Genomic DNA, 26734 nt, shown 5'->3' with positions numbered 1-26734 from the left:
GGAGCCCGGTGTCCCCCTGGGACCAGCCCCAGAGGATGCCCACCATCACTACCTGTCTGCCTGTGCTGGGAAAAAGAAGCAGAAAGAAGGGAAGGAGCAGCCCCAGGCAGGTGCTGCTGGGAGCTGTGGTCTCAGCGGGAGCTGCAGGCACTGTGGGGATGCTGGGCTTGCTGGGGAGGGAAGGGGGCAAGAGGTGGTGGTGGTGGTGTAACTCACAGGGCTGCCCGACTCTTGATCCTGCCCTTTCTGGCTGTGCAGACTGCCGATCTCAGTCTGGGAACCAGAATGAGAGACTCCCTCAAAGAAACGCCTGCAGAGAAACAGACAGACGAACGGACGGACAGACAAGACAGATGGGAGAGAAAAAGGCAGGAATAAGAGAGGAACAAAGTCACCACGATCCCAGCACACCCCCACTGGCCTGTCCCAAGCACAGAGTACTGTGGAAAGCCAGACAACCAAGTGTCTGAGTGGCTCACAATTCAGGAGCAGACCTGCCAGTAGACCACTAGCCTCACACACCATGGTCTGCTGCAACAATGCTGGGTACAGGGGTAGGATGGGGACACCCCAGACCAAGAGGGCTAAACCTGAAGTTTGAGGCCAGGGTCCCTGTCTCCTAGCCAGCAGTGACTTCTCTCAGGTGAACCCCTACTGCTGCAGTGCAGGATGAGGAATCACCACCTTGCTCTGTCTCACTGGTATATGGTCCCTGTCAACACCACATTTCCAATGTGCTATTAGTCCTCTCTGCAGCACCACAGCTTCTACAGATTCCTGCTGCCTTCCCTTCTGCTCCCTCTTTTCCAGAGAGGGCTTCTTGCCTCTGACTGTTGCTGCTGCACGTTGTCAGCTGCAGTTTCCACCTTCCCTTTCTGCTCTTCCCTCTGCAGACCAGTATTGCACACAGAACTGCACCAAAGGTAGCATAGCAGCATTGCAATGTCCCATTTTGTTCCATTGCACTTAAATTTAGGACCTTTTTTAGGTATCCGAGTAGATTTTGTGGTAGAGCTTTACAGTGCAACTCCACGGTTCTGCTCCCAAGGCACTATGGTTAACACGGGAATTCCCTTGAGGTAGGAGGACTGCCTCTGCCACCCTGCTGTGAGCTTCCACCTTTGTTTCCCCTTTTTTCATCCATTACTTATTTGCCAAGGACCTCCTCTACATCCTGTGGGCTGCTCCAAGTCCAGTCTTTAGGAAACAAGCAGGCTCTATCTCACTGTCAGCTTTCCCAGGAGCCAGAAGCCAGCTTCCCCCTAAGCTGTGTGTATGTATTTGCTCACTGGCCCCTAGGAAAAGTTTCTCCCAGTTCACCTGGTGTGCAGGTGGGGATATCAGGTTGCTCCATTTCAGGGATGGCCACAGAGATGTAGGATACAATGTAGCTCTTCTGTTAGGACTCTGCCAGGGTTTCCACAGTTTTCTATTGTCCTCATCTGAGTATGTCTGCAGCTTTCTTCAGGATATTGACAAGCCTCTGAATATCCTGGCTGCTCCTTTTACATTTAACATGTTTCCTCACTTCTATACAGCATGCTGTGCTGCCAGGCACAACAGCATTTGTCAAGTTATTTCTTTTTACTGCTCCTACAATGTAGGCTCTTCATCTCAGTAAATGATGGTCCCCACCACAAAGTAGTTCTTCAGCAGCAGTGTGAAGTTAAAGTTCAATTTTCTTCTCATGGGCTCTGTGAGGAGCTGCTTCATGACATGTTCATTTACCAAAGCTACAGGCTTAGTTGGCATTGTGCCCTGGTGGGAAATATTCTTCGGGTCACACAGGGTGAAATTATACGTCCTGTTATTAACAATCTTCTCCTCTCTTGACCCCTCCAACCTCTGCTAAAGGATGTACAGTCATTATTTTACATTTGCCTTTTCTCAGCCAGCAATTTCAATCCCTACAGCCTATGTCAACAACTTAAGAGTTGAACCAGAGAAATACATCAATTTTCTAATAATTCACTCCCCGATCGTGTGCCCCAGTAATCCCACCAGAATGTGACATAAGCCTGGTGCCCCTGGCACCTCCAAAAACATCTTCATCCCCTCCTCATTGGATGCGTTTAGATTGTACACACTTGTTCTGGCATCCCACACCCCACTTAAATGGGGCGGTCTCCCCATTCTCCATGGAAGTTGTGTCTGTTTCTGCCTTCTCCCTTGTAATTCAGAAGCTTTCATCCCTGGAGGATGTGTCACACTGAGCACAGAGCTTTTCTGCAATTCTCAGCTTTCCCTGTTCCACAGTTTAAGAGCTTTCCTATAGGCATGACTGAGTCTCAGAAGGCTGAGATTTAGGTTAACCCCTCCCTTCTGCACAGCCTCCTCCTGTTTTCAACAAATTAGTCTCCTTTCCCCCATCTACTTTCTCAGCCATCAATAAAGACATCTGCTCTGATCTTCAATTAAACAAGGTCTTACCTAACAGTCTCATTTCTAGCCTCAGTTTCACCCCAGTACAGCAGCAGCCTGCAGCTGTGTGGCCTTTCTGGCTGATCAAAAGGATGGCTATCTGGTCCCAATGCCACTGGCACAATCCAGGGCATTGACCACTGCTCACCCTTCAAGGACTACCTTGATGCCACAGAAACCTTCATCATCTCTAGCAAGGCTGGCTATGACAGTAAATAAATCCACTGTGAAGATCTCATCTTGAATTCACAGGCTGGACTGGAAGGCCATCACCAGCTGAAAGGAGAGCTTTGGAACTATACAATCTACACTAGAGACCTCAGCAGACATCTCCCACATCTCCTCAGAAAAAGTATAGACCCAGTAATGTGAATTTAAGGGGATACACACTCAGCACTGCCAGGACTGAGACACTACAGAGAAAATCAAACTAAGGACACTTTGTGAACAGGCTGAAAACCGGCCCAGGGCCCAGTAGGCTGCCCTACCACAGACAGCAGCAAACATTGAGGAAGACTGTAAAAGCAGGTACAAGCACAAAGCAACACTTTGATGCTCTACCAGTGACCAGATGCTTGCAAAGAGGCATTAGTAGAACCAAGAAGGGGTCTTATGCTTAAATACTCTCAACAGATTTTTCTTACAATTTACATAGTTTGCATAGATAAGCCATTATCTCACCACAAAAAGACCTTCCTCCTTCTCCCACAGCACCTTTGTTTCTTGAAAGCCTTTGAGGAGAGACCATGTGAAACTCCTTTTGGAGTACAAGCAGACCACCTAAGCAGCTCCCCCTTGCCCATGCACCTGCTGTCTCCTTCACAATAACTTGTGGATTTGTTGAAAACATTACCTCTGTTGTATTTCTTTTTTTTTTTTTTTTTTACCCAGTGCCCCATGGGTTCCTGAATCCAGCAGATTTAATTTCAGATTGCCTGTGGCAAACAAAGTCTGCTACCCCTGCAAAGTACTTTCAGCAGGGATTCCAACTAATCCAAATTATATTTAAATATTGAACTACAGAAACAATAATGGCAAGTAAGCTTGGTTTGGCTAGGTGAGACCCAGTGCACTGTGATGAGGCAGCCAAGCAGAAAGGCAACTTTTTCACAAAGGGATAGTATGGAAACAGAATAGACATGAGGAGAGAGGCCAGGTTAATGCAGATCACATGGAAGAAAAGCTGTGTTTCATTGCATGGTCCACTGGAGACCTCTGTGCCAAGTAAGCAGTGCTTGGTGAAGCAAATAAATCCACTAGGTGCCTGGGGAATGGGGTGAGGAACGTTGCTGATGGTTGCTAGTCACGTCTCCACAAATAATGGGAATGCAGCATGCAGATCCCACAAGGACACAAGGACTGGTCCAAGTAGTCACAAAGTGCTCAAAAGACAGGCATGCTTCATGTGGGGAGCCCTGAAAAGGCCAGGACTGTCAGCAGAAAGATATGAGAGCAGGGAACAGCAGGGGCTTAAATCAAGTAGGTACTTTTCCAGCAGAACAGTAAGTATCAGATGCTGGATTGGCAGGAAATTAAATGAGACTAAATGTGAGGAAACCAAGTTTTAATGGGCAGGTTTGGGTTTATTATACAGGATATGCAAGTGAGGAGTTCAGTGATGCCAAGAGAAGATGCGGATGGGAGTGGTGAAAAGACAATGCCTGCATTAGCCCAAGCAACAGAGAAGTGTCAGAAGACATTTCTCCAGGTCCCATGGACTGTGCTGTCAGTTTGTGATTGCTTTCAACCCTTACCTCAGAGTGGGCTTGGGTGTGCTGTGCACACTCTCATTGTCCTCAATCTCCGGGCCACTGTCACTGTTGTTGCACTCCTCCAGGCTGTCATACAGCAAGCCCAGGTCTTCCTCTACTTCTTGGGTCTGGTCTACGGGATCAGAGTCCAGGACCTGGGGGACCAAGCCCAGAGTGAAGAGTCAGTGAAGAGATATGGAGTCACCTGCATCCCAGGCCAGGTATGTACAAACTCCCTCCCAGCCACAAGGCAGACTGTGGCACCTCAAGGAGCCAAATCCAGGCTGTGGAAGTACAAAGGACAAAAGGGGGGGTGCCAGGAGCATAACATCTGAAGGAGTCTCAGACACTCATCACATTTACTGGGAGGTAGGACATCTGGGAGGACCTCCACTGGCCGTGCTGCATGCTCAGTGCAGTGCTCAGCCAAAGGCCAGCTACCCCAGGCTGACACTAGCCTGCTCTCAGTCATGAAGAGGACTGCCCTTGCAATGTCAGCTCGTGTGGTGGAGTCAGTGTATGAGAGCTCCCTTCTTCCCCCAGCCTCTCTCCCCAGCAGGAAGGTGGTTTTTATTTGAGCTGCCTTCTTGAGGCAGAAGGCTTTAGAAAAGCCAAGGTCCAGTCTGTGCATGTCTCACAGTGCCTCTGGTACCATCCTAGAGCACCTGAAGCTCAAGCCTTGTGCTCCTGGTCAGTAGGAACCAGCACTTGGGACACCTACACATCTCCTGCAGGAGACACTGCAAGGTGGGCAGCCTTCCCACTTCTTACCTCCTCTGTCACTTTAAACCTCTTCAGCAAAGCCACAAATTTCTGCTTGAAGTTTGGTTGCTAAAACAGAGCAAGGAAAGAAAAACAATCAGCAAAACCATCAAGCCATGTCCCAAGATCACTACCATACAGGCCACAGTTGCTCTCTTAAACATGCTGCCAGCTCCTTTCTGGATCCAGAAGCCCAGGTTCAGCTATGATCTCTCTTGCTCTTCACATTTGCTGTAGGACTTGGGCTAAATTTGGACTCCTCAAGAAGCCTCTGTATCTGGGCATGGGAGAGGGCACAAGGACTCAGGCTGTCTCTGCTACAGGCTAGAATAGAGCTTTCTCTATTTAAATCCCCTGTCTCCCCAGACCCTCTGGTTGAGGAATGCTGCCCTCAAACAAAAAAAGATGGGGAAGAAAACTCAGGAAGATGGTACCCATGCCCCTTCAGGGCTGAATCAGATGGGGATGAGGAGATGCTTGGAGAGCAGGGGGCTGGCAAGACAGCTCCTTCCTGCTGCTGACAAGCAGAGGAGCTGCTAATGGTTCACCTTTCCTTGCACCAACCTTCCCCTTCCTGGGAGAGTGAAAGAGAAGAGAACATGTCACAGCAGCAAGTCACAACTGTGTTGCACACAGATCATCATTGCTATGAAGTGAGGTTAAAGACAGTACAGATTGTGAGCTGGGATACAACTCTAAGAAGCAAGCTAACTATTAACAGCAAGAGGTTTATCCCTTCTTCTCAGATCCAAGGAGTCCCTCCCCTGCTCTGCACCACTGCCAGCCTCCCCCCCAAGTGTCCCCTCACTCCCTGCAGGGAAGAGAAGTGAGTCCCTTCCATCCCTCTAATCATGTAAATGCTGATGTTACTCTGGCCATTGATGTGGTTCGGATCATTTTCCTCCTAGCCTTCTTGGTTTTCCTCAAGTCATCCTCTTCATCAAACAGATCCTGTGGGCAAGAGGTCATAGCATATCAGAGCAATCTAGAGTACAGGGAGCAGCGTCTCCTAAAAGGTCCCCTGCCTTGTGTTTGCCCCCCATTTTGAAAAGTTTTGTTCCACTCTGCTCCCAGAGTCTTGCTTCTCACTTCCCTCATCTATCTCCACACAGCTCCTTCTCTCTTCTCATTATCCCCCAAAAGACCTTCTTTGCCTTTGCCCCTAGGCCCCTGCAGGGGGCAAATTTACCAGCAAGATTCAGAGAAGAGACAGCAGCTTGCTGTTAACAGCAACTTTTCTGTAACAGCAAGACTTGTTGTAAACTAAAACTCTTCTCTCTGCACCCACCAGCCTCCTTATGACCCACGTGTTGCTCTCCTGCTTTCTCCTCCCCAGGGTTAGCTCAGAGGGCACAGCACCTGAGCTCACAAAAAGCCTTCCTCCAGGAATCAGCCTCAGCAATAAATACAGCTCCCAAGGACACAGGGCCCTGATGTGTTAACCCAGCATGATGGGGCAAGCAATGTGGAGAACCATGAACAGGGGGCTTGTACCTGTGCTTGATCAGCACATTAACACCCATAGTCTTTTTTGGCCTTGAGTAGGCACCACAACAAGAGGAAAGCATACAGCAGTGGTGTAGCTCATTACGGGGCTGGGATGGGTCTGCCACCTCTCACTGTTTTCAGACCTATTCTGTACTTCTTCCTAAAATTTCTGTTCTTTCTCAGAGAGAAGGCAGCCTCTCTCCTGTTATCACAGGGAGGTGGGAGATAATCATGGTGTGAGGTGACAGGGTCTCAGCAGGGGTTTTATGCTGCAGACTAAACAGCTTCAAGGACACACGGGTGAGAAATTATGGCTCTCCAAAGCCCCACCGTGGACTTGAAAGCAGACCATAGTTCTTCCATCTGTCAAGTATTGTGGCTGTCTGCCCTCTGAAACTATGACAAATGTTTACAAGGGTGAAGAGCAGACTTGAGGTGACCAAGGCTCTTAACCCCTGACTCTTGCCCCAGATCAGGACATAAGCTACCCTGCCAGGCCTGCCTTACCTGACCCTGCACAGCATCATCACTGGCTTCCTGCTCTGAGGAAAAGCTGTCATCCTCTTCTTCAGAGTAGTTATCGATGTCTGGGGAGCGATCTGAAAGCAGATAGAGATGCCATGGCTAAGTATGACACCTGTCATGGTTCCAGTGAAATGATTGGTATTGCTGGCAGGTGCTTGGGGACATACTCCATTACCCACATCCTGTCCCTAATGTTTGCCTTCAGGTCTGTGATGAGTGCTAACACACCTGAAGCTTTGATTTTAGGACCCGAGGGGATGCTCCCATCCTCATGGTCAATGGGCTGACTGGACAAAGAGTAGATGCTGATTTCAGCCACTCGGATGCTCATGTCCTTCATGTTGCTGTGGAGGCCCAGAAGCTGCCCACCGTCCGTCGGGTGCTGCATCACCTAGGCAGACAGACAAACCCCCTGACAGGGTGACACAATGCCAGCTGGCAGCCCACCCCCTCCACCTTGCAGCTAGCCAACAAGCCAGAGCACTCACAGTGCTGAGAGCCTGCCAGCCAGGCCAGCTCCCTTCCCAGCACTGGCACAGGGAGGCCATGCAAAGCTCCCCTCTGTTCCAAGCACCCTGTACCTCAGCCATGTTAATGATGCCCACTGCAAGGGTCTTGTAGCCCAGGATCGTGCGGTTCTTGTATCTCTTCCTCCTCTGCAGCATGATCTGCAGTTTGTTGCCATCTCTCTTGAGGAAGTGTGGGTACTGGGGAAGGGAAGCACAGGGAAGATGGTAGCATGAGGGCAAGGCTGAGCATGATGCAGGTAGAAAACTCTTCCTTAGGCTGCTGTACAGCAGGATCTGACCCGCTGAGCTTTGAGGTGCGCCTCAGGGGCCACCTGCACTGTGCATCATCCTCCAAATCCACATTGCCCAGCAAAACAGCCCCTGGAGCAATGGAATAGCTGGACAGCAGCAAGAATCTGAGCTCTTATGATCTGGGCATGAGCAAACCACAGGAGGCCCCTCCTCAGAGGCTGCTCCCTTGACACTGAGCTCTCAAAGCCGTGCTTGAGAAGAAATGCCAGCTGAGGGAAGCACCAAGGATCACAGAGGACCAGGTCACACATGGTACCTGCAGAGAGAAGGTCAGCTCCAGCTCAGTCTCCATCAGGCCGCCAGGTGGGAGGACATACTCATTTGATCTCAGGACTCGCTTTGAACCCTACAAGATGGGTAGACACACAGAGCTAAGTTGGAGTGCTTAGGTCACAGATTCCACTGTACCACACACACAAGTCAATGGTGTTCACAGCTCACAAGGAAAAAGCCAGTGCCTTGCCCCTCATTCCCTTCTGCCTCACAGAGCCACATTACACACACCAATCTACGCTTCACAAAAGCCTGCAGTCTCTCCTGAGCTACCAAAGCCTCCTTCTCCTTGCCCACCTGCCAGGGAGCCCTTGCTCTACCCAAGACCCGGGCTGCTTAGTCTGCAGAGCACCTGCAAGGGTACCTGGAGCCCACTGGACACTGTGGAGGGAAACACTTGCTAGAGCCAGAGGGAGCCATGCCTACAGCACCAGCAGGAGAAGGGAAATGTCCCAACACACTGATGAGCCAGGAAAGGGAAAGGTCCCAGAGCACACCTCTGCCCCCCAGCAGACAGACCCAGTGCAGACTCCTGCCCATGCACAGCTGGCAGAATGACTCTGCTAGGACCAAAGCAGGATGGCCCAGGGGAACAGGGGTCACACACCTTGACCAGCTTGTCTCTCAGAAAACTTCTCCTAGTCTTTCATTTGGGCAACAGTCTATCTCTCCTCATATACAAATGTTTTGTTCCCCCAGGAGGGCAGTAAGAGAGGGCCCCTAACTGTGTGTCCACTACATCTCTTTCCTTTGCTTCTGTCCTACCTTTACTATCCCTACGGCTCAACTGCTGACACACTGAATGACTCGAGGGAAGAGACATGCTCTCTGCAGCCCCATGCTCCAATTATAAAATAGCCCATGGTGGTTCCTCATTCTCTCCTGCCTCCCTGTGAACGGCCTAGCAAGCTGAGACATTGATTTAGGGAGGCAACACGATAGGCCAGTAGAGCTGTTCTTGCAAACCAGTAATCACTGCTTTTGTGAGTGCTCCTTAATTTAAACAGTGGGCTAGTGAGTAGATGAGTCAGAGCTTAGCAACAAGCATGGCAGTCCAAAGGACCTGGGTCCCACCTCATATATGTTGCCCCTTCCCAGGATGTCATTGCACCCCCACCCCCTTCCCAGCTTGATCCTATCAGCCGTGATGGCCAGTATGATCCTAAGGTGGCCATGGCTACAGACCCTCCAGCAACTTAGCCAAGTCCTAGATTTGGCTAACGTTATGTGAGGTTAGAGCCCCCCAGATCTTAATCTCCACTGCAAATGGGACAGCAGCCCCAGAAGTCATCCTGGTACCACCTGAATGCTTCTGTCAAGGATACCACAGCTACATCAAAGAGAATGGCAATGGGCTCAGGTGTGTTTCAGCACCCAGCAAGCACCAAGGAAGTTTGCTGAAGGGAACTTCAGCAGGGTCCAGTAAGCCTGGGTGGTGCTGATAAGAACTTTCTTGCATCTCTGTTGCTGGTGTTACCTACTATAGCAACGAAACACCCAAACAACCTATTCTATAGTGAAAGAACACTACAGTTCTCACTGATGCCTGAGCAAAGTCAAGCTCTAGCAAAACCCTCCTTGGTTTTCAAGGGGCCCAGCCTGAGCTGTCTACATTGTTCCCAGTGCCTATTCCAGAAGCAAAGACTTCCTGTGAAAGGTCTTTCTAAAACTGAAGAGAGGAGTTGGAGCTCATCCCTTTTTCTCTTTGTGATCTTTCCTGGCTAAGAATGCACTGACTCTTCCTTCCCAAACTCTTCTTTAATAAGAGATGATAGGTTGTCACTATGACAGTGACCACTATCATGTTAGTGTATCTACCATTTGCTGTTTGTTGCAGAGAGATTATCCATCAAGGATTTGTTCTTTCATCAAAACACAGATACCAGTGCAATTATTCCTCTTGAAGCTGCTGTTTCCAGGGATAGAGTTACAGCAAAGGAAAGGTGAGGACAGCCTGGGGGCTGCATCCAGTGAATGAGTTTCATCAACATTGCTGTCCCATGTGTCACTGTCAGTCAGATCTATGGACTTACTCACACAGCTCCACTTCTGGGCTCTGGTCCTCAATGAAACACTGGTGCACATCCATGTGGCATATCAAGGACTGAGCCAAAGGCTGATTCATCATCACAATGCAAGCAGAAGGAAGCAGCAGCAAAACTCAGAGACCTCTAAACAGCAGCACTACCTTGAGTCAGTCCAGTTCTTAATAGGTGAGATGATCTGGCAGGAGGCACCCTGGCTGAGCTCAAGGCTGTGGGATATCAGTGGACAAGGCACCCTGGCTGAGCTCAAGGCTGTGGGATATCAGTGGACAACACGCAGATTAATATAATCAAAGTATTGCCGTTTATTGAGAGTAGCGGTAGCCCTTTTATACACAGTCAGGCTGATAACATAATATAAGCATATTGCTGATTGGCACAACACAATCTTCATATGCCACAGGGTGCTATCTAACTGGTTAAATATAACTGTTTATGTGCTGTCTATGAGATGCTTTCCCATCCTGTTATTCTTTTCTGCTGCCAACTCCCTTATCTTTTGCCCATAGCTGATCTTTTAGTAACCTTGCAGCTGGGCCTCAAGGCCCTTAGCTCACTCTGGCTAATGCTAAGTAGTCAGGATTGCTCACGTTCATTTTCTTCCAAAAACTCTCCAGCACCAGGTCTAGGAGATACCTGCCCTGTGGAGTCACATGAAGGGAGAGAGATCATATCTAAGCTCAGCCAGAGGATCAGCTCCCAGGGCACCATGAAGCTAGGGACATGGGGTAGAAAAAGAGACATTGCACTGCAAATGCATGAGATACAGTCCTCTCAGAAAGATGAAGCCACTACCTAAGGCTCAAGTTCAGCCTGCAAGATACACTTGGTTTTGTTAAATGCGTGGCATTCACACAGTATTTCAGTAGAAAACATTGATCGTCTTCAGGGGAAAACGATCAGAAAACTATCCAGAAAAACTATCAGAAAAACTATCAGAAAACTACCCCAACAGAAACTATCACTGCTCCAATTAAACAGAACAGAAACTAGCATCTTGGGACTACTACCTGCCTATCAGCAAAGAGGAGTTAAGAACAATTTAGGATTTCTAGTAAGATTGATAGAAACCTCATGAGCCAAAAGCAAAGACATCCCATGACTTTGCCATGAAAGGACAGATTCTGTAGAAAAGGACAGGGGGAATCCTGGGGGACACCAAGGTACCCCTACATTGGCAGCCTGCCCTTTTGCAGCAATGACATCAATCTCAATCTCAGCAATTGTGCAGCCAGAGGGAAGGGATTCTTGCCCTCGATTCAGAACTGGTGACACAAGACTGGCTTCCAGAACCAGTGTGAGCTGCCCAGTACAAGACAGACACTGAGAGCCTGGAGCATGTCCAGCAGAAGACATTGGGATGGTTAGGGGCTGGAGCACAGAACATACAAGAAGAGGCCAAGTGAGCTGGGTTTGTTCAGCTGGAAAAAGAAAGGGTGAAGGGTAACTTTGCAGCTGCACTTAACAGGAGAGTGCAGAGAAGACAACTGAACTTCTCCCAGAGGTACACAGGGACAAAGCAAGAAGTGATAGGGATGAGCTGGAACATGGGAAATTATCATCAGATTTTGGGATACTTTTTTTCTCTGTGAGTGCAGTCAATCCTTAGGACAGGACACAGGAAGACTGAGGATTCTCCATCCCTTGAGAAATTCAAACTTCAACTGGACATGGCCTTCAGCACCCAATGTAGCTCTGCTGTTCTGCAACTTGAGTAATGTCAGGCAAGATCAATTTTTCAGCAGAACAGTTGAGTATCACCATCAGTGCTACAGAAGATTTAATCTTAGACTGTTACAGTGAAGATCACAGGTGACAAAAACTGTCAAAAAAGTGAAAAGAAATAGGGAGAGGCTGTGGTCATAGATTTCACTACCTAATAAACTGAAAAACCCCTACAGGAGCTTTCACTACTATAAACCAGCACATGATGCTGAAATCTGGTTTCCAAGGTGCAATCCCCAGTTTCATGTATCAGTATGTCCTGATGGGTCTTGTCTAGAACACAGTGTTGAGGTGAGAAGTTCCTACCAAACCTAGAAAAGGAGAGAGAAATAACATAGTACAGGAGACCAGGCCAGGGCAGACAACAAAGAATTACCCAGAATTCAAGCTAAGGGTGCATTTGAGGAGAGAATGGCCCATTAAATATCATCAGCAAATTTAATTACTTAGGGGATACTGGGATTGCTTAGGAAGGAGTGGAAAATCCTACAAGAGTTTGCAAATAGATTAGAAACAATGCCTGTGTTAAGTGTAGGCATAAACCTCTGCATGTACCTTCCATGAACAGCAAGGAGGAGCAAAAAATCCAAGTTTCTACAGTGAGCAGGGCTGGGGCAACAGGCAGGCCCAGCAAAGGCAAACAAGCTTCTCAGCCTGACCTATTTTGTAGCACACATTCTGGTCTGCTATGTAGGTGCTGCCAGCACCATCTCTCTACAGAAGCACCAAGGGATGAACTTGAGTCATCAGCCCCATCCTGTAAGAAAGGCAAAAGAGGATCTGCATTCTTCCCACAGCACATGTCTCAGGAGCTACAAGTTCCAGGAGTGCTGGTACTCATTTTCTTCTTTCTTTGATCATTTCCTCTATTCACAGCCCAAGACCGTGTGCTTCTGAATTAAGAGTAAGTCTCACTGCTGTGAGGGAGCACTGTGTTTTGCTTTATACCATGATCAGGTATCTGCACCTTTATGGAGCTATGCCAGGCACATCTGAATCTCTTAATGCCATGCTGAACATAAGGAAATGCTCTGAGACATCTCCAGTCTGTTAAAACAAACAATGAGGGATAAAGGTTTAAAAAAAGACTCAGGTGAGAAGAGGGTAAGTCCTCTTTTTTACAGTAATCCAGACTATTTCTCACTAGAAGCCAGTGAACATCAAATATTCAAATAATCTCTAGGCAATTTATATGTTCCGTAGACAAAGAAAGCTCCCTTAGTCTTTTGGCAGAGGTCTTTTTCAGACAAAGGATGAGATAAACAGCACGTGCCACACTTGGAAGCTGTCTTTTATGACCAGAAGGACACGATCACTGTGACAAGATGAGACATTCTAGACAGGCTTATACTATCCTTTGGGTCACGTACATTCAATGAGCAGACTGTCTCCAGAGCTGAGGCACTGGAGCCAGCGGAGTCTTGGTGCCAGCCCCACACAGACAGGGTCAGAACTTTGTTTCCATGCAATCTGCCTTTCAGAGCAGCAACTTCCGGACAGGCAACTTCCTTAATCAACAGAGCTATTACTGAAATGAGAGAAAATACAGCTCCCCTTTCCACTAGTCCCCAGCTGCATCCCTGGGGAACTTGTGACTCCTCCACACATTACATGCATCAACTGTTTCCATCCAAAAGATAGAGATGGCAACGCCTGCTGGGCAGCCTTCAAACAGCTTCTTGCTAGAGTGACTCATCTGTTACCTAAGAGAGGAGCAGGAGGGATGGATCCATCTGAGGCCACTCTGTAGGCAGGCTGTGCTGAAGCTGCCTACAGTTTCCATCTGCCTTCCAGGAAGGCTCAGCAGTCCCCAACCCTGCCAAGGCAGCTGGTCAGGCAGGTGGAAGCAGCCTAGAGAGCCACACAAGTCAACCCCGTTTCCATAATGAGTGCTGAGCCACAGGGTAATGTGGGCAGAAGCATTCTGCTCCAGTTTTCTGCAGCTTTGTAGGGTGCCTATGAGAGCACACAACCACAGGTATGTGACCACACAGACAGGAGATGACCATGTTTTAATTAGGACCCTGAATACAGCTTCCATCCCCTGGCAGGGAAAGAAGCCCTGCAAGTAAAGAGCCCTTGTAGCCTCAGTCACTGCTGAAGCCTGTAAATTTCTTTTGCCAACAGGGTGCAAGGCCCTGTGGAAGAGCCAGGGATTATCTGTCTGTAAGAGCTGGAGCCTCTGTGCATCATCTTCTACACTCTCACATTTGCAATGTATGAAAGGGGCAGCTGAGGACATACACACTCAGCACGTGGCAGCTCCAGCACAAGGAGGGCTGCACAAGAGCCCAAGGTTTCCCAGTCCAGAGAAGCACAGCCTGAGCCAACAGTGCAGGACACAGAAGGAGTGAGGAACCAGGCTGGCCTTCCTGGCCATGTGGGACCTACAGCCCCCAGTTGGCTCCCAGACCCCCATTCCTGTGCTGATGGCACGTATGGCCCAGACTTTCCAGGGGGCAAGCAGCTCCCTCCTGCCCAGGTTGTTCCTTTGCTAAAGTCTGCACTACAGAGGCACTCGGTTTCAGGGCTGAAGCCCAGTGGTTTCATCTCTCCTGAATGGCACCATATACACAGTCAGGGAAAGGCCAGCAAAGTGAGGCACTGAGCAACAGTGTGTGGACCACAGTATCCTCCTGCTATCTTCACCCCAGCCCCCCAGTTTCACACACATTTCACTTGCACTTCCTTCTGTGCAAGTGAATCAGGTTTGCCACGAAGGCAAACCCTGGCTTCTAGAGCTCCACTAATACTGCAACTTCCATCACTAATCCAGGATTTAGATCCTGATGTGTGCCGCACAAAGAGCTCTGTGGGAGTGCAAAGCTGTTGAGCTCCCACCCCACGGTGCTTTGAATAGGATCAGCAGCTTTTCTGCCAGCTGACAAGAACGAAGGAAGGACACCAACATCCCAGCTGGGTCAGGGGAGCTGCGGTGAGGACAGCACACTCAAGAGGCATCTTTCTTGTGTGCCTGCACCCACAGGGACCCATCTCTTCACCAAGAGCTCCAGAGAGGGAGGGGGGAGGACTGCACATACCAGGGTGGGGGGAAATCCCCTCTCCCCTTGATGACCAAGATCCTCTCCCCTCCCCTCTGCCTGGCTCTGAGTAGAGGCAACAGGCCTAGCAGGGATGAACAGAGACAGGGAGGAGACAGCAGAGGCAGCAGTGAGATCACACAGGGTGCTAGTGCCAGCAGAAGTCATGCACAGAGACAGATCCCTTGTATCCATCCCATCAGTCACTCCCCAAAGAGGGAATCTGGATGGAGGGCACGGCCCGCAACCATCGAGTGCTGAGGCTGTCTAAAGGGTCAGGAATGGTGGGGTAGGGAATGACAAACTTGGCACATCAGCTTGAGAGGAAGGCCTCAGCTGAGGCAGGCTGGGAAGCAAGATGCACTCTGCCCAGTGCAGGGGCCTAACAAAATTCATCCTTGATACAAACCAGCACCAGGCAGCTTGCTGCTGTCCCTGGGGCACGTGCTCAGGAGCCAAAATCTCCCCAAGGATGTTAACGGAGACAGAAGCAAGGGGTTGGCACAAGGCAAGGGACATGCAGACCAGCACTTCACAGAGGGCACAAGGATGGGCTCGCTGCCATCAGACAGCAGCAAAGAGAGGAGCCTACCTGAATCTTCACAGCGATAAGCACAGAGCTCAGCTCTTTGTCCAGCTCTTTCAGCACTGTGAGTTTCTTCAGGCGCAGACTGCAGAGCCTGTAAGACAGAGAGAATGGGACACATTCAGGCACCACCATCCCTGGGGCCCTGCCACATGGTACCCGGTGCTGGGAAGGCAGCTTGGATGCTTGGCCCAGCCGCAGGCACAAGCATGGCCGAGGAACACTGGCATTCATGCGCCACTAAGACAGCTCATTGGGGAAAAAAGGAAAGAAGGAAAATTAACAGAGCTAAAGCAGGCTTAAGGGATTAGCGTGCGACAGGAAGTCCAACAGCAGGCCATGTGGTAAAGAGATCCTTTCCCAAACAGGACTGTTACCAGCTCTGCTTAAATCTACCTTGGCCACAGTGCTGCTTATTTATAAACCAAAGCACTTAAATCTGCTCTTATCCTGGACTCAGTTAAGGCAAATGTTTCCACGCAAACGCTAAAATTCAGCTCTTCTCTTGCACAGTACCACACAGAGCTGAGTTGGGAAGCTGGGAGGCCACAGCCCTGCAGGAAGCCTCATACAGCACAGCCACCCTGACAACCTCAAATCCTGGAGATTCCATGTGGTAAGTGACACTTCTAGGAAAAACCCACGAAGAAGCCCAAGACTGAGTAAGAACTACTTGAGCTGCTCAAAGGATTAGTCAGTGCCTGTGAGACAGCCAGAAACCCTGACCTCCTGCCTAGGAGCCTGCAGCAGGACTCCCATGGAGACTGCTTGCAAGGAACTACGTGTCAGGGAACACAGGCCAGACACGTTTTTACAACGAGCAATACTGGCATTCTCACATTTTGTAAGTCAGCCTCTGTGCTCCTGGCTCACCATCTGTATTGCTGCAGCCTGTGGTACCCAGTGTGCTGTACCTGAGATTAGGCCACCCTAAGAGCAGATGGGCTACTATCAAATGCCTTTCTGTTTTAATACACTGTGCTGTCTGATGGCAAGAGCTATTCCTCCCTGCTTTTTGTGTTTGCTTTTTTCTGTTTTGTTTGTTTTGGTTTGGTTTTTTAAGGAAAAAACAAACAAAAAAAGAAACAACCCTCTCTATGCTCATGTACAGCACACTGTACATGTAAAGCAGCCCAGAGGTGGAATGGAAAGGGAAGGATGAACAGCTGTACTGCAGGACAGGCTTGGGGCTTAGCCAATGCTCACTTTTTACCACATCCCTGCCCTCCCTGCTAGCATTATTTTAAGTTCTGCATGAGGTTTGCTGGACTGTAACTGCAACCCAGATGCTCTGTTCTTCACATTTGGATAGCAGAGCACGGTGGGGACCAGAAGTCAGGAAGCTGGGAGTGCAGAAGAGCTCTGCCCACCCCTTTGTCAGGTGTCCTGAATACCTACAGCCAAAGAAGTAGGGCTACAGCTGCCTAAGTCCTCATATCCTAAGCAACCCAGCATTGCAATTCATGATCCTGTCTCTGTCCACTCTTCCACCCTGAGCCTTTGCTTGTAGGAAGGGAGAAATCTTATCTGGGGCAGGCTTCTTGCTCCCCAAAAATACTTAGGCAAGGTTAGAAGCAAGCTGTGGCAAGGGGAGCAGGACTGAGTGCTAGCCAGAAAGATGGCTTCCCTTCCCACAAGCGTGTTCTGGAGTCTAAATGTACTTATCTGAAGCACAAGAGTGCCCAGTTTTTAAGAAGGTGCATCCTAGCAGCTTGGCTGTCCCTGATGACCCCCTTTTGAACTGTTACTTAACCAGTCCCTGCATCACCCAGATTTGTGTCACCGCCAGGTGTTTAGCACCAGTAGTGGACAGTAGTGGGTGTCACACTAATTCCTGTAGATCTCTATGGGTCAGGATGGATCCACAGCCATCAGAATGCTAAGTGTCTCTGAACACTTCAGCCAAATCCCACGGCAACCACCTCACAGCCTTGGCCCAGAACTTATCACTGTGTCATTCCCCTAAGTCACGGGGCTTTTTGGTAGGTAAGTTATAAATTTGGATCTATTTACTCTTAAACAGAATAAACAGCAAGTGCTACTTACAATGACTGCTACAAGGACTGCCTTTATATCAAGTTGTGGTGAACATGACTGTGTAACACTGACAGCAACAGTGACTAACAGCAACTGTGCAACAGGACAGACTGACAGCCTCCAGAAACTCCAGTACACCCACTCCACTACTGGTCATTTACTGGTGAGAAACACTCACCATTTCATTGAATCACAGAACCATAAATTGGTTTGGATTGGAAGGGACCTTAGAGATCATCTAGTTCCAACATGGGAACGACATGGTCCTCTACATGGGCCTCTACATGGGTCCTCTACATGGGTCCTCTACACCTCCCACTAGACCAGGCTGCTCACGGCTGCATCCAAACTGGTCTTGAACACTTCCAGGGACGGGGCATCCACAGCTTCCCTGGGCTACTGTGCCAGTGTCTCACAGTGAAGAATGTCTAACCTAAACTTCCAGTTTAAAGCCATTACTCCTTGTCCTGTAGCTACACGCCCTTGTAAAAAGTCCCTGCCCATCTTTCCTGTAGGTACTGGAAGGTACCGGAAGGCACCGGAAGGCTACCTTAAGGTCTCCCTGAAGCCACCTTTTCTCCAGGCTGAACAACCCAAACTCTTTCAGCCTGTCTTCATAAGAGAGGTGCTGGTATTTCTTGGTGCAGCCTTCTTTACATCACTAACTGGGATGGTCAGTCAGCCAAAAATCCTCTTTCCTCATCATGGCTTTTTAAACATGGAACAAAATAAAGCAGCTCCTACTTTTCGCTCACTCTGCCCTACGCCTCCTTATATAACCTGGTACCGAGCAGGAACAGACACTCCACCCCTGCTGCTTGCCAAGGAGGTAACAAGCAGGAGTACATGTGCACATACACACATTCACACACCCAGCACTGCCCACCCCCCAGCTGAAATGGCATTAACGAAAAGGAGCGGATGTTCATAGACACAAAGATGTCACCACAGCACCACCCCCAGCTAAGGAGCACGCACACATGTGCACACTTGCACACAGACACATCCGTTCGTTCACCTTACCTAAGCAAGCACTGACTTTTGAAGTTGGGATTCTGAACTGCAAGCAGTTACATCGATGTAAGACTGAGAAGGGAGAGAAAGGAGCAAACACAGAAACTCACCCAGTTAACTGATAACAGTAAAACCTCAATGGTGAAAACTCCTGGAGTATGTTCTTAGACATTTATATGACATGACAAAAGTATGTTCAAATCATACTTTTAAAATACTCAAAGCATCATTCTAGGAACATTATTTTCCTTTTCTTTCCCCTCCCACTCCAGGTTGCAGCTTCTCAGCTGTTTCTTTTCCTTCCTTGCTCTCTAGTTACATGATGAACATGGAGTTTTTGCTCTGAAATCTGATGACACATTTATAACACTGTCACCAACTAGTCCTGTGAGTTCTTCTTGGAAAGCAAAGCTCCTGTAACACTTGCATTTTGTGAAATTCAGTGCCAGCAGTAAATCACTGGCTCCAGCTGTTGTTTGCAAAATCATCCAACCTCCTGTCCCTACAAGGGGCTGCTGCTCACAGATTGTACATCAGTGTACAGTCTTGCTGCTGCATTTCAAGGCCAATCTTTCAGTGAATGCCACACATCTCTAATGTTGGCGGAATACAAATCAGAAGTGCAGGTCTAAAAAAGAGCTTTTTGCACAGGCCACAGGCACTGAGGAGGTAGAGGTGCTGAGGAGCACTTCCACTGGGATCATGTATGGAAGGCGAAGGCTTGAGCGTAAATCAAGGCAGCAGCAAGGGCTGGCCACTAATGGGATAGAAAATCTTAACAGCAGGTCTCCCACCCCTTTTGAGCAGACATGGTACATTTTTTTCTGCTGGCTTCCTGGGCTGTTCAGTGCTTGGCTAACTCACTACTGATCAGTGGCAGCTCACTCTCTGGGCAGGATTATATTCCTGAACATTCGCACTGATTTCCTCATGTGGCAGTAGCCAGGCTCCCCACGTTTTGCTTGTAGCTCCTGTGCCACCTACAAATGTTAGACAACACACACTTTTTGGGAAAAAGTTTTGTCCCAGCTAGTGCAGCTAGTGATAGCTCCCCATGCATCCTTGTCAACACTAGTAACCTTATGAGATGCACAGTCGTGGGCCAAGCCTTCAATAGCAGCAGTTTAGCAGCCACTCAGTATTTCCCCACACTTTGACAGCTCAGGTTTGGTCTTTCAAGGTCCAACTCTGATACTGGGCTTCTGGAGAGATGCCAGATGTTCAGTGGGGCTCACAAGGTACAGGAGGCTCCTGCATCCCTGCTCAACTGCTGTGCAGCACCTGTTCCCTGTGCAGCTCCTCACTAGAGGGCAGAAGGCAGCCAGCCAGGACAAGACACCCCGGCCCATAAGGATTCCCTGCAAGCTCACCCTGCAAACTGGCGAGTCTCATAGAGCAGCCTGTAAAAGCAGCTTTACCTGCTCTGACCAGAGCTGTGTCCAGCTCTACCCTCACCTCTACCCCACCCCAAGAAAGGGAAGAGCACTCAATACAGGTGCAAGTAGTGAGATATTTTCCACGATGAGCTTTCAGCCACAGCTCTCTGAAGTCGGAATACTCCCTGAAATGTGCTCTGTGCAGTGTGACACCACTGATGCACCCAGAGGGGAGGAGAGACCTACTCCACTTTCAGAAACCAAGTCCCTGTTGCCAGCAAAGAGGAGCGATGAACTGGGACAGCAGCCGGCTCTTCATCACGCTCTGCAGCTCCAGCATCAGGATGGCTTGGCAGGTCCATTACATGCTTTAAGATGAACTGGGATGAAGGCCAATGTCAGGCTGCTCTGAGAGCCTCCCCAAGGGAAAGTGGGACAGGGCACACAAGGTTTGCTATCACACTTTTGCCTCTCTGCCCTCAAGCAATTGCAGCTGCTGCAGCCTGGGAAGCTGCACTCAAGTGGTGTGGCACTGTAGGATGCAGAGGCCAAAGACCATAACAGGACTCTCCTGGAGAGGAAAGAGCCATAGCCAACTGCATGCTGTGTACCAGGTCCCCCAGCTGAGCTATGCAAGGTGGTGTGCAGCACAACAAGCCCTTGTGTGGACCAGCAATCCTCTCTCCTTGCCGTGAGAGAGGCATTTTGGCTCCCCAGCATCCTGGCTGACAGCAGCTTGCTAGCAATAGCACACGCCAGCCCTGCTGCTGGATCCAGAGCAGACTTCTATTATTGCAAATTTCAACAGGCTTAACTCACCCCAATTCCCAAGTGACATGCCCAAAGCAAAACCTCAAGCGGAAGGGAGAGGGACAGGAAGAGAAAATGCCCCAGGTTGCTATGTCCCTTAATTTTCTATCAGCATTTAACAGCTTTTATTCCATTCTACCTGCCTTCGAAAATTTAGCTTGTTTTTCCATGTGACTATTCCTGGTCTCCTCCATCGTCCCACCTCCTTCCAAGTGCCCCTAGACAGAGCAAACCCAACGCCAAAGCTCAGACATTCTGGAGGACCAGCTAACGTTCTTTTTCTGCTTGTCTCTGAGGGTTGTAACAGCAAAGGAACCTCAAGCCTGTGATGAGAAGGTGTTCCTTCTCCCCACAGCAGCAAGTTGGCTGCACTACACTGAAAGAGAACAGGAGGTAATGGCATGCTGGAAACAGCAAAGAATGCCAGAGTCAGCAGGGTATATGCTACCAAGAGGCAGATGTCATCCACAATCAGAACACATGGGAGGCAAAGGAGAAAAAACAGTATCTTGCAAGTAGATATATCTACTCTTCATGACTGCCTGCCTGCAGATGCCCAGTCCTCCTCACAGCCTTGTGTCCTGGCTAGCATATGCTCCCTGGGATGGCCATTCAGGACAGACTGTGTCTTCTTTTCAGAGACCAGTGCAAAGCCCTGTCAGGGCAGCACATTAAATGGGACCTCAGCAGCACTATACTGAATTGAAGCATATCCTTTATTCGTGTTTCCTTTCCTCACGGGAGAGGAAGCCCTTCCCATCAGCCCTGACTGTTCTCATCTGGCTGGGCAGCCTATTCTTAACTGCACAAAACATCGCCACCTCATGTACATTCATCAGGCATGTCCTACTCTAACCAGCCCTTGGAAGGGTGCCTGACTCATTAATCTCTGGGCAGATTATCTCAGAACAGCTCTCGTTTGGTCTGTGACTTGCCTTGGAGCTTGCTGAACTCAGCTGCTGTATTAAACACACTCAGAACCACCTTTGCTACGCAGGGACCACACACAGCTCTGCCAGAAGCTCTGACTGCCCCCCAGAGGCCTCCTGGGAACAGCCAGTTCTGCCACCACAAGCTCGTAGCGCTCCTCTGTATTCCGAAATACATTTTCATACTATTGCAATACCGCTGAGGCAGCAGAGTCACTCACAGCAGATGCATGGGAAAGAGCAGGTCACACCCCAAAGAGATAAAACAGTTAGGACAAGGCATAGCAGACATGCCAGGCTGTGTCAAATGTACCTACAAGATAAGAAAGCTCAGAGGAGCGGCGAGAACATCTGCAAGCTGTGTGCATCTCAGCCACCAGCAGTAGCTACTCCTGATCACCAGCAAGGGCTACCAGAGCTGTCTGATAGCCATATCGAAACAGACAGGTATGAGGGAGGTTTGAGCACAGCCAGGCAATGGATTCACTGGTTTTGTCCAGAAGACGAAAGATTCACTCAGCATTACAGAGGAGATCTGCTGGGTTTATTTAGGAGAATATAAAAATCTTTCTAAATTCCTAACACAATGTGCAAAATAACTCTAGTTCCCAGGTCTTTCCAAGTATCTGATAGCTGTAGCCAAACCTGTTCTTGGACCAGTCACTATGTTACCTTCAGAGAGTTTTAACAGGTTATGCTTTTGAAACATAAAAGAGATCAGCCAAGAGGCACACTTGGGTGTAAGTCAGCCCCAAACAGAGGGAGTCACACCAGGAAAGACAAATAAAGCAGCTGCTTTTGCCCTCAGGGTGCACAGGTTTTTTTTGGTTTTTTGTATTTCTCCAAAAAGCTACATCTACTACAAGCTTTCAGCTGCTTTTGTGCTGCCAATATGTTAATATGCAGGCAGAGTACATGGAAGAAGATCTCAACTATTCCTAACACTGCATTTCTAATGAAAGAATGACTGTTCAGCACAAGAGTTAACACCGAGATCCCTCTGCTTGCTTGCTGCCCATGGCACAATGAGGAAGGGTGGGCTTTCCCAAGCAACAGGGCAATGAAGCAGAGGCATGAGGATGCAAGGCTTCTTCGGTGCCATCACAGAGGTCACAGCATCCCAAATCAGGACAGAGGCTGCCTGGCTGTGGTCAAAAAACAGTTCTCACACGTATACTTGTCCAAGGCTATCCACTGAACCATGGAGTATCCCCCTGTTCTCCAGTGTCCTCACTAAGCACAGACAGTAGTGCCACTTTCAAAGGTGCCCAGTGTTCCCATGTCCAGGCCTGCAGCCAACTGCTCCAGGGCCCCTGTGCTTTCCTTCTCAAAATCGATGAGCTGTCTCTCCTCTGAGGTTTGGATGTACCTCGACACATAGGCAGGTGTATACCAGCATCCCTCCATGCAAATTGTTTCTAAACAAGACAGATGCTGCTTTCTCAGAGCACTGGAAATGCCATAGTGGAGGCAAGTCAAAGATAAAGCTAAATGATGAATGTTCCCTTCCTATTCCCGAGCAGATTTCTCTAAGCACAAATGGCCTTTGCAAACTCCACAGCTCCAGTCAGCTCCATAGTTCTGGACTCAGCAATACAGGCAGCCTTGAAAAGAAACGGACCACTGTAGCCTACTGTCTGGTTTTGTTGTGGACTTGTGCCTAGAACACAAGAGCTTGCTGCTATGACAGTTTCCAGGATGGGTCAGTGTGGGACATTGTACAAAGCAGATAAAGAGACAACTGAAGCCTATATATAATCTGAATTCCACCTCTTGACCCAAGGACTGCTTCCTCCTATGAAATGCCACCTCCTGATCCATCCCTGCTGCAGACTGGGAGATCCCACAGGCTTTGCCAGCCTGGAGAACAGATCACCTATAAGACATGCATCCATCCTACTGACTTCAGGGTAATTCCTGCCAATGTGGGCAGTCCTATTGTGGGAGGAAAGAGCTGTTACTGTGGCACCAGACCTACCCAGCAGCACAAACTCCCAGGCAGGATAAATGCTGCCTGCATATGGACCCAGGGCAGAACCTGGGCAAAAGGAATCCGATCGCTTCAGCCTGTCAGCCTTGGCAAAGCTTTTCCTGCCCCTCTATCCTAGCTAGTCTTCTCTCTCCAGACAGAATTCAAATATAGTGCTTTGCTCAGTAGAGGATATGAACTAGCAGGGACTTAATCTACCCGTGTGGCAAATTAAGGAAATATTACTGATACAAGCTACAGCCTTCCTCATATCCAGCTTTCCTCTGTGCTGTTAAACACTTTCTGAGCCAAACCACTCCAGGGAGAAGCTGTTCATCTCTGATGGCACTGTCGCAGCCCTGGACCCAGCACAGCTACCAGCAAGGCTTCTACTATTTTGTCACAGCTCCATGCCTGCCTGCAAAGCTGCACTAAATGCCCCCCTCACACACAAGCCTCCAGCTTGCCCATGCTAAGGCAAAACACAAGGAGATGGTGGCAATGACAAGGCAGAGAACACCCTACTCTCTGCTGTGATGGGGCTACATCTTTGAAATCTGAGCAGGCACATTTTGTTGCTCATGAGGCTCCCCTGCACCCTCCTTACACCTAATGATGTGATTTTTTAACTCTTCTCCTTTTACTCTTTCATAAATACTAAATGAAATTGCCCAACATGTTCAAGAGATAAGAGGAGAGACTAAAATACTCTTGGAAACTGCATGCTTCCCTATAAAATTCTCTTCCTGCTAACATCCCTTCCATCTAGCATCCAGTCAGATACAAACCTGGCACCTCACACCATTTTACAGTCTGGTCATGCTGTTCTGTGCTAGAAAAAGTCAGCAACAGAAAAACACCCTGCTGAAGCATCATGGCCTAGTATTATCATTCCCAGGATCTGCACAAATGTGAACACTCTATTTTAACAAAGTTCCTTTCTTGTCTTCCCAGATGGATTCAGCCTCTGTTCACAGCTTCCCCTGATAGTTTTGCATTAAATCTTTTCCTTCTAACCAGTTTGTAATTTAGCACACACCTGTATCTTCATACTGAAGCACTACTGAAAGCAATGCTTTTCAGCCACCACCTCAGACCTCTGGATCTCTGTGGACCAGGCAAAAGCAAAAGGGATTCAGGGATTAAAATTTAATTAACTTTTAATTAAAAGAGATTAAAAGCGAGCTTGAACTTTCTGTGTGAGTTTTCAACCTCTCTTACACACAGGTCTTTAAATCCCCTGATCTAGACCAGAGAGGCCGCTGTGCTGACCACAGAAGACACAAGGATCCTTGCCTGAAAAGTGGGGGAGCTATGGAAGGACAGGTGTTAAATTCACAGGAAAACAATGTGCACGCAGTGTCAAAAGCAAGACCAGAGGGAGCAACACAAAACTTGAGCTCTGCCTAGAAAGACTCTGTCAGACACTCCAGCCTGTCCCTGCCACGGACATACCAGAGCTATTCCCACACCCCATGGCAAGGAGCTGCAGCTTACCTGGTGCTACAGAGCAGCTTTCTTTTCAGCATAAGGATGCCTGCAAACACTCTGGTGTGCACTGCTTATTCTCATCAGCCAGCTTCAGAAATAGCCCCCCCTGGCAGTGACATCCATCTTGTCACACCACTGTGATCCAAAGGGGCTGGCTTTTTCCACCCACTGGTGGAAACCACTCAGTGTGGTTTTCTGAAGCAGAGGTGCCACACAACCCATGGCAGCTGGAGTGGAGGTGAGAAGGCTCACGCTAGATCCCTACCTGAGGGGTACCACAGTATTTACCAGAAAACCTTAGTGACACAATAGTGCTTTGTGCTCATGTCTGCCCCCTGTAACATCAGGCTCTCTGGGAGCAGGCATCAAGAAGCAAGGACCAGCTGCCCTGCAGGAGTATGAGAGCTGTGTCCAGGGAGCAGCCTGAGCTCCAGTGGGACACAGCAAAAGCTGTTTCCCCTTGAGGCCCTCTCCAGGCAAAAGCATGCAGGCGGCTGCTGCTTGCAGTCATCTGTGCTCATGGGCACCATTAGATTTCCCAGTGGGCTGACAGGCTGCCCAGAAGGCCCATTCCCTTCTCTCAAAGGTGCTGCAGCTTGGGCTCAGCAGTGTCAGACAGTTACAACACTGACAGGGCCCTGGGGGCTCCAGCAAGCAGCACACCGACTTAGCAGATGACACTCCATGCACCTGGAGCTGCTCACTTCCAGATGCTGTCTCAGTGGAACAGGACATTTCTTTCCAGTGCTCATTGTGCCCATCCTGTGTCTCAGCAAGCTGCAAGCAGAGGCAGGAGCTATCATGGCAGATACTTTGTCTAGCAAAAGGGTTCATGGATAACCTGGTGTGCCTCATCAAAACACATCCTGTATTGCAGTCACACCTGGCACACACAGCCATCCAAAGACACCCTGGCTGAGACAACCAGAATTTGTAACATACACAAAAAAAAATAAAATAAAAAAAAAAATCAACATGCTACCAACCACTAATTCTCTTTAAAGCACACCTGTGTAGTGCTCACCAGAGCACCAGAGTGCCTACTGGAGGACTCTGGAAATGGACAGATGGGTGGTTTACCATACAATCCCTCCCACCAACCTCTGGAGATCCATGGCTGAAGTGAAAGGTTTTCTGCACTATAGGTACACACAAAACCACAGAGTGCAACAGACTCAACTCCTTCATGCCCATTATCTGGGAACATGCTGGCCAAGTCAAATCTGTATGTTCAGATTCTTGTTTTCTTTCCAAATACTCTGAATTTTATACAGGAGGCTGTTAAATGCTTCTGAAATGAGTCATCCCCAGCTCTTTGGTCAGCAAAACATATGCCAGTGCACATACCTTGGGACTGGCCCACAGGCAGCTCTGCACTAGTCAGCTGAAGCAGAAGAGACAAAAATGTGCCTTTTTTGGTTCACCGATCAAACTCTAATGGAAGCCTATAAAAGAAATAAAAGCTAGCTCAAGCCCAGAATAATACTGAGAAGTTTTGAAAACAGCCATGAGGAGGAGACATCTCACTCTCTAGCGTGTAGGAAGTGGTTAAAGAGGGCAAGCAATAAGACTTCTTCAAGTGACTGAAATTCTAGCCAGTTACAGTTTTTAAAAGAACAAAAACTGGGAGACAAAAACATCAGGGGAGCAAACTTAACTAAAGGCCCAGG

General features: G+C 48.8%; 1 protein-coding gene across 2 annotated transcripts in view; it reads right to left on the bottom strand.

Moving 5' to 3' along the window:
• Positions 1-26734, bottom strand: part of LOC139794431 (phosphofurin acidic cluster sorting protein 1-like) — a 66055-nt gene that overhangs the window by 5714 nt on the left and 33607 nt on the right. For both annotated transcript variants that reach the window (XM_071739978.1, XM_071739977.1), the window contains exons 2-10: positions 15445-15532; positions 8025-8114; positions 7529-7654; positions 7176-7338; positions 6930-7021; positions 5805-5885; positions 4944-5003; positions 4176-4327; positions 217-310 (exon numbers count right to left, since the gene is read on the bottom strand). In XM_071739978.1, the coding sequence (XP_071596079.1) occupies positions 217-310; positions 4176-4327; positions 4944-5003; positions 5805-5885; positions 6930-7021; positions 7176-7338; positions 7529-7654; positions 8025-8114; positions 15445-15532 (946 nt within the window). The remainder of the gene's footprint in view (positions 1-216; positions 311-4175; positions 4328-4943; positions 5004-5804; positions 5886-6929; positions 7022-7175; positions 7339-7528; positions 7655-8024; positions 8115-15444; positions 15533-26734) is intronic.

Source organism: Heliangelus exortis, chromosome 3 (assembly GCF_036169615.1).
Source record: "Heliangelus exortis chromosome 3, bHelExo1.hap1, whole genome shotgun sequence".
Lineage (NCBI taxonomy): Eukaryota > Metazoa > Chordata > Aves > Apodiformes > Trochilidae > Heliangelus > Heliangelus exortis.
This window is presented reverse-complemented; position numbering and strand designations above follow the sequence as displayed.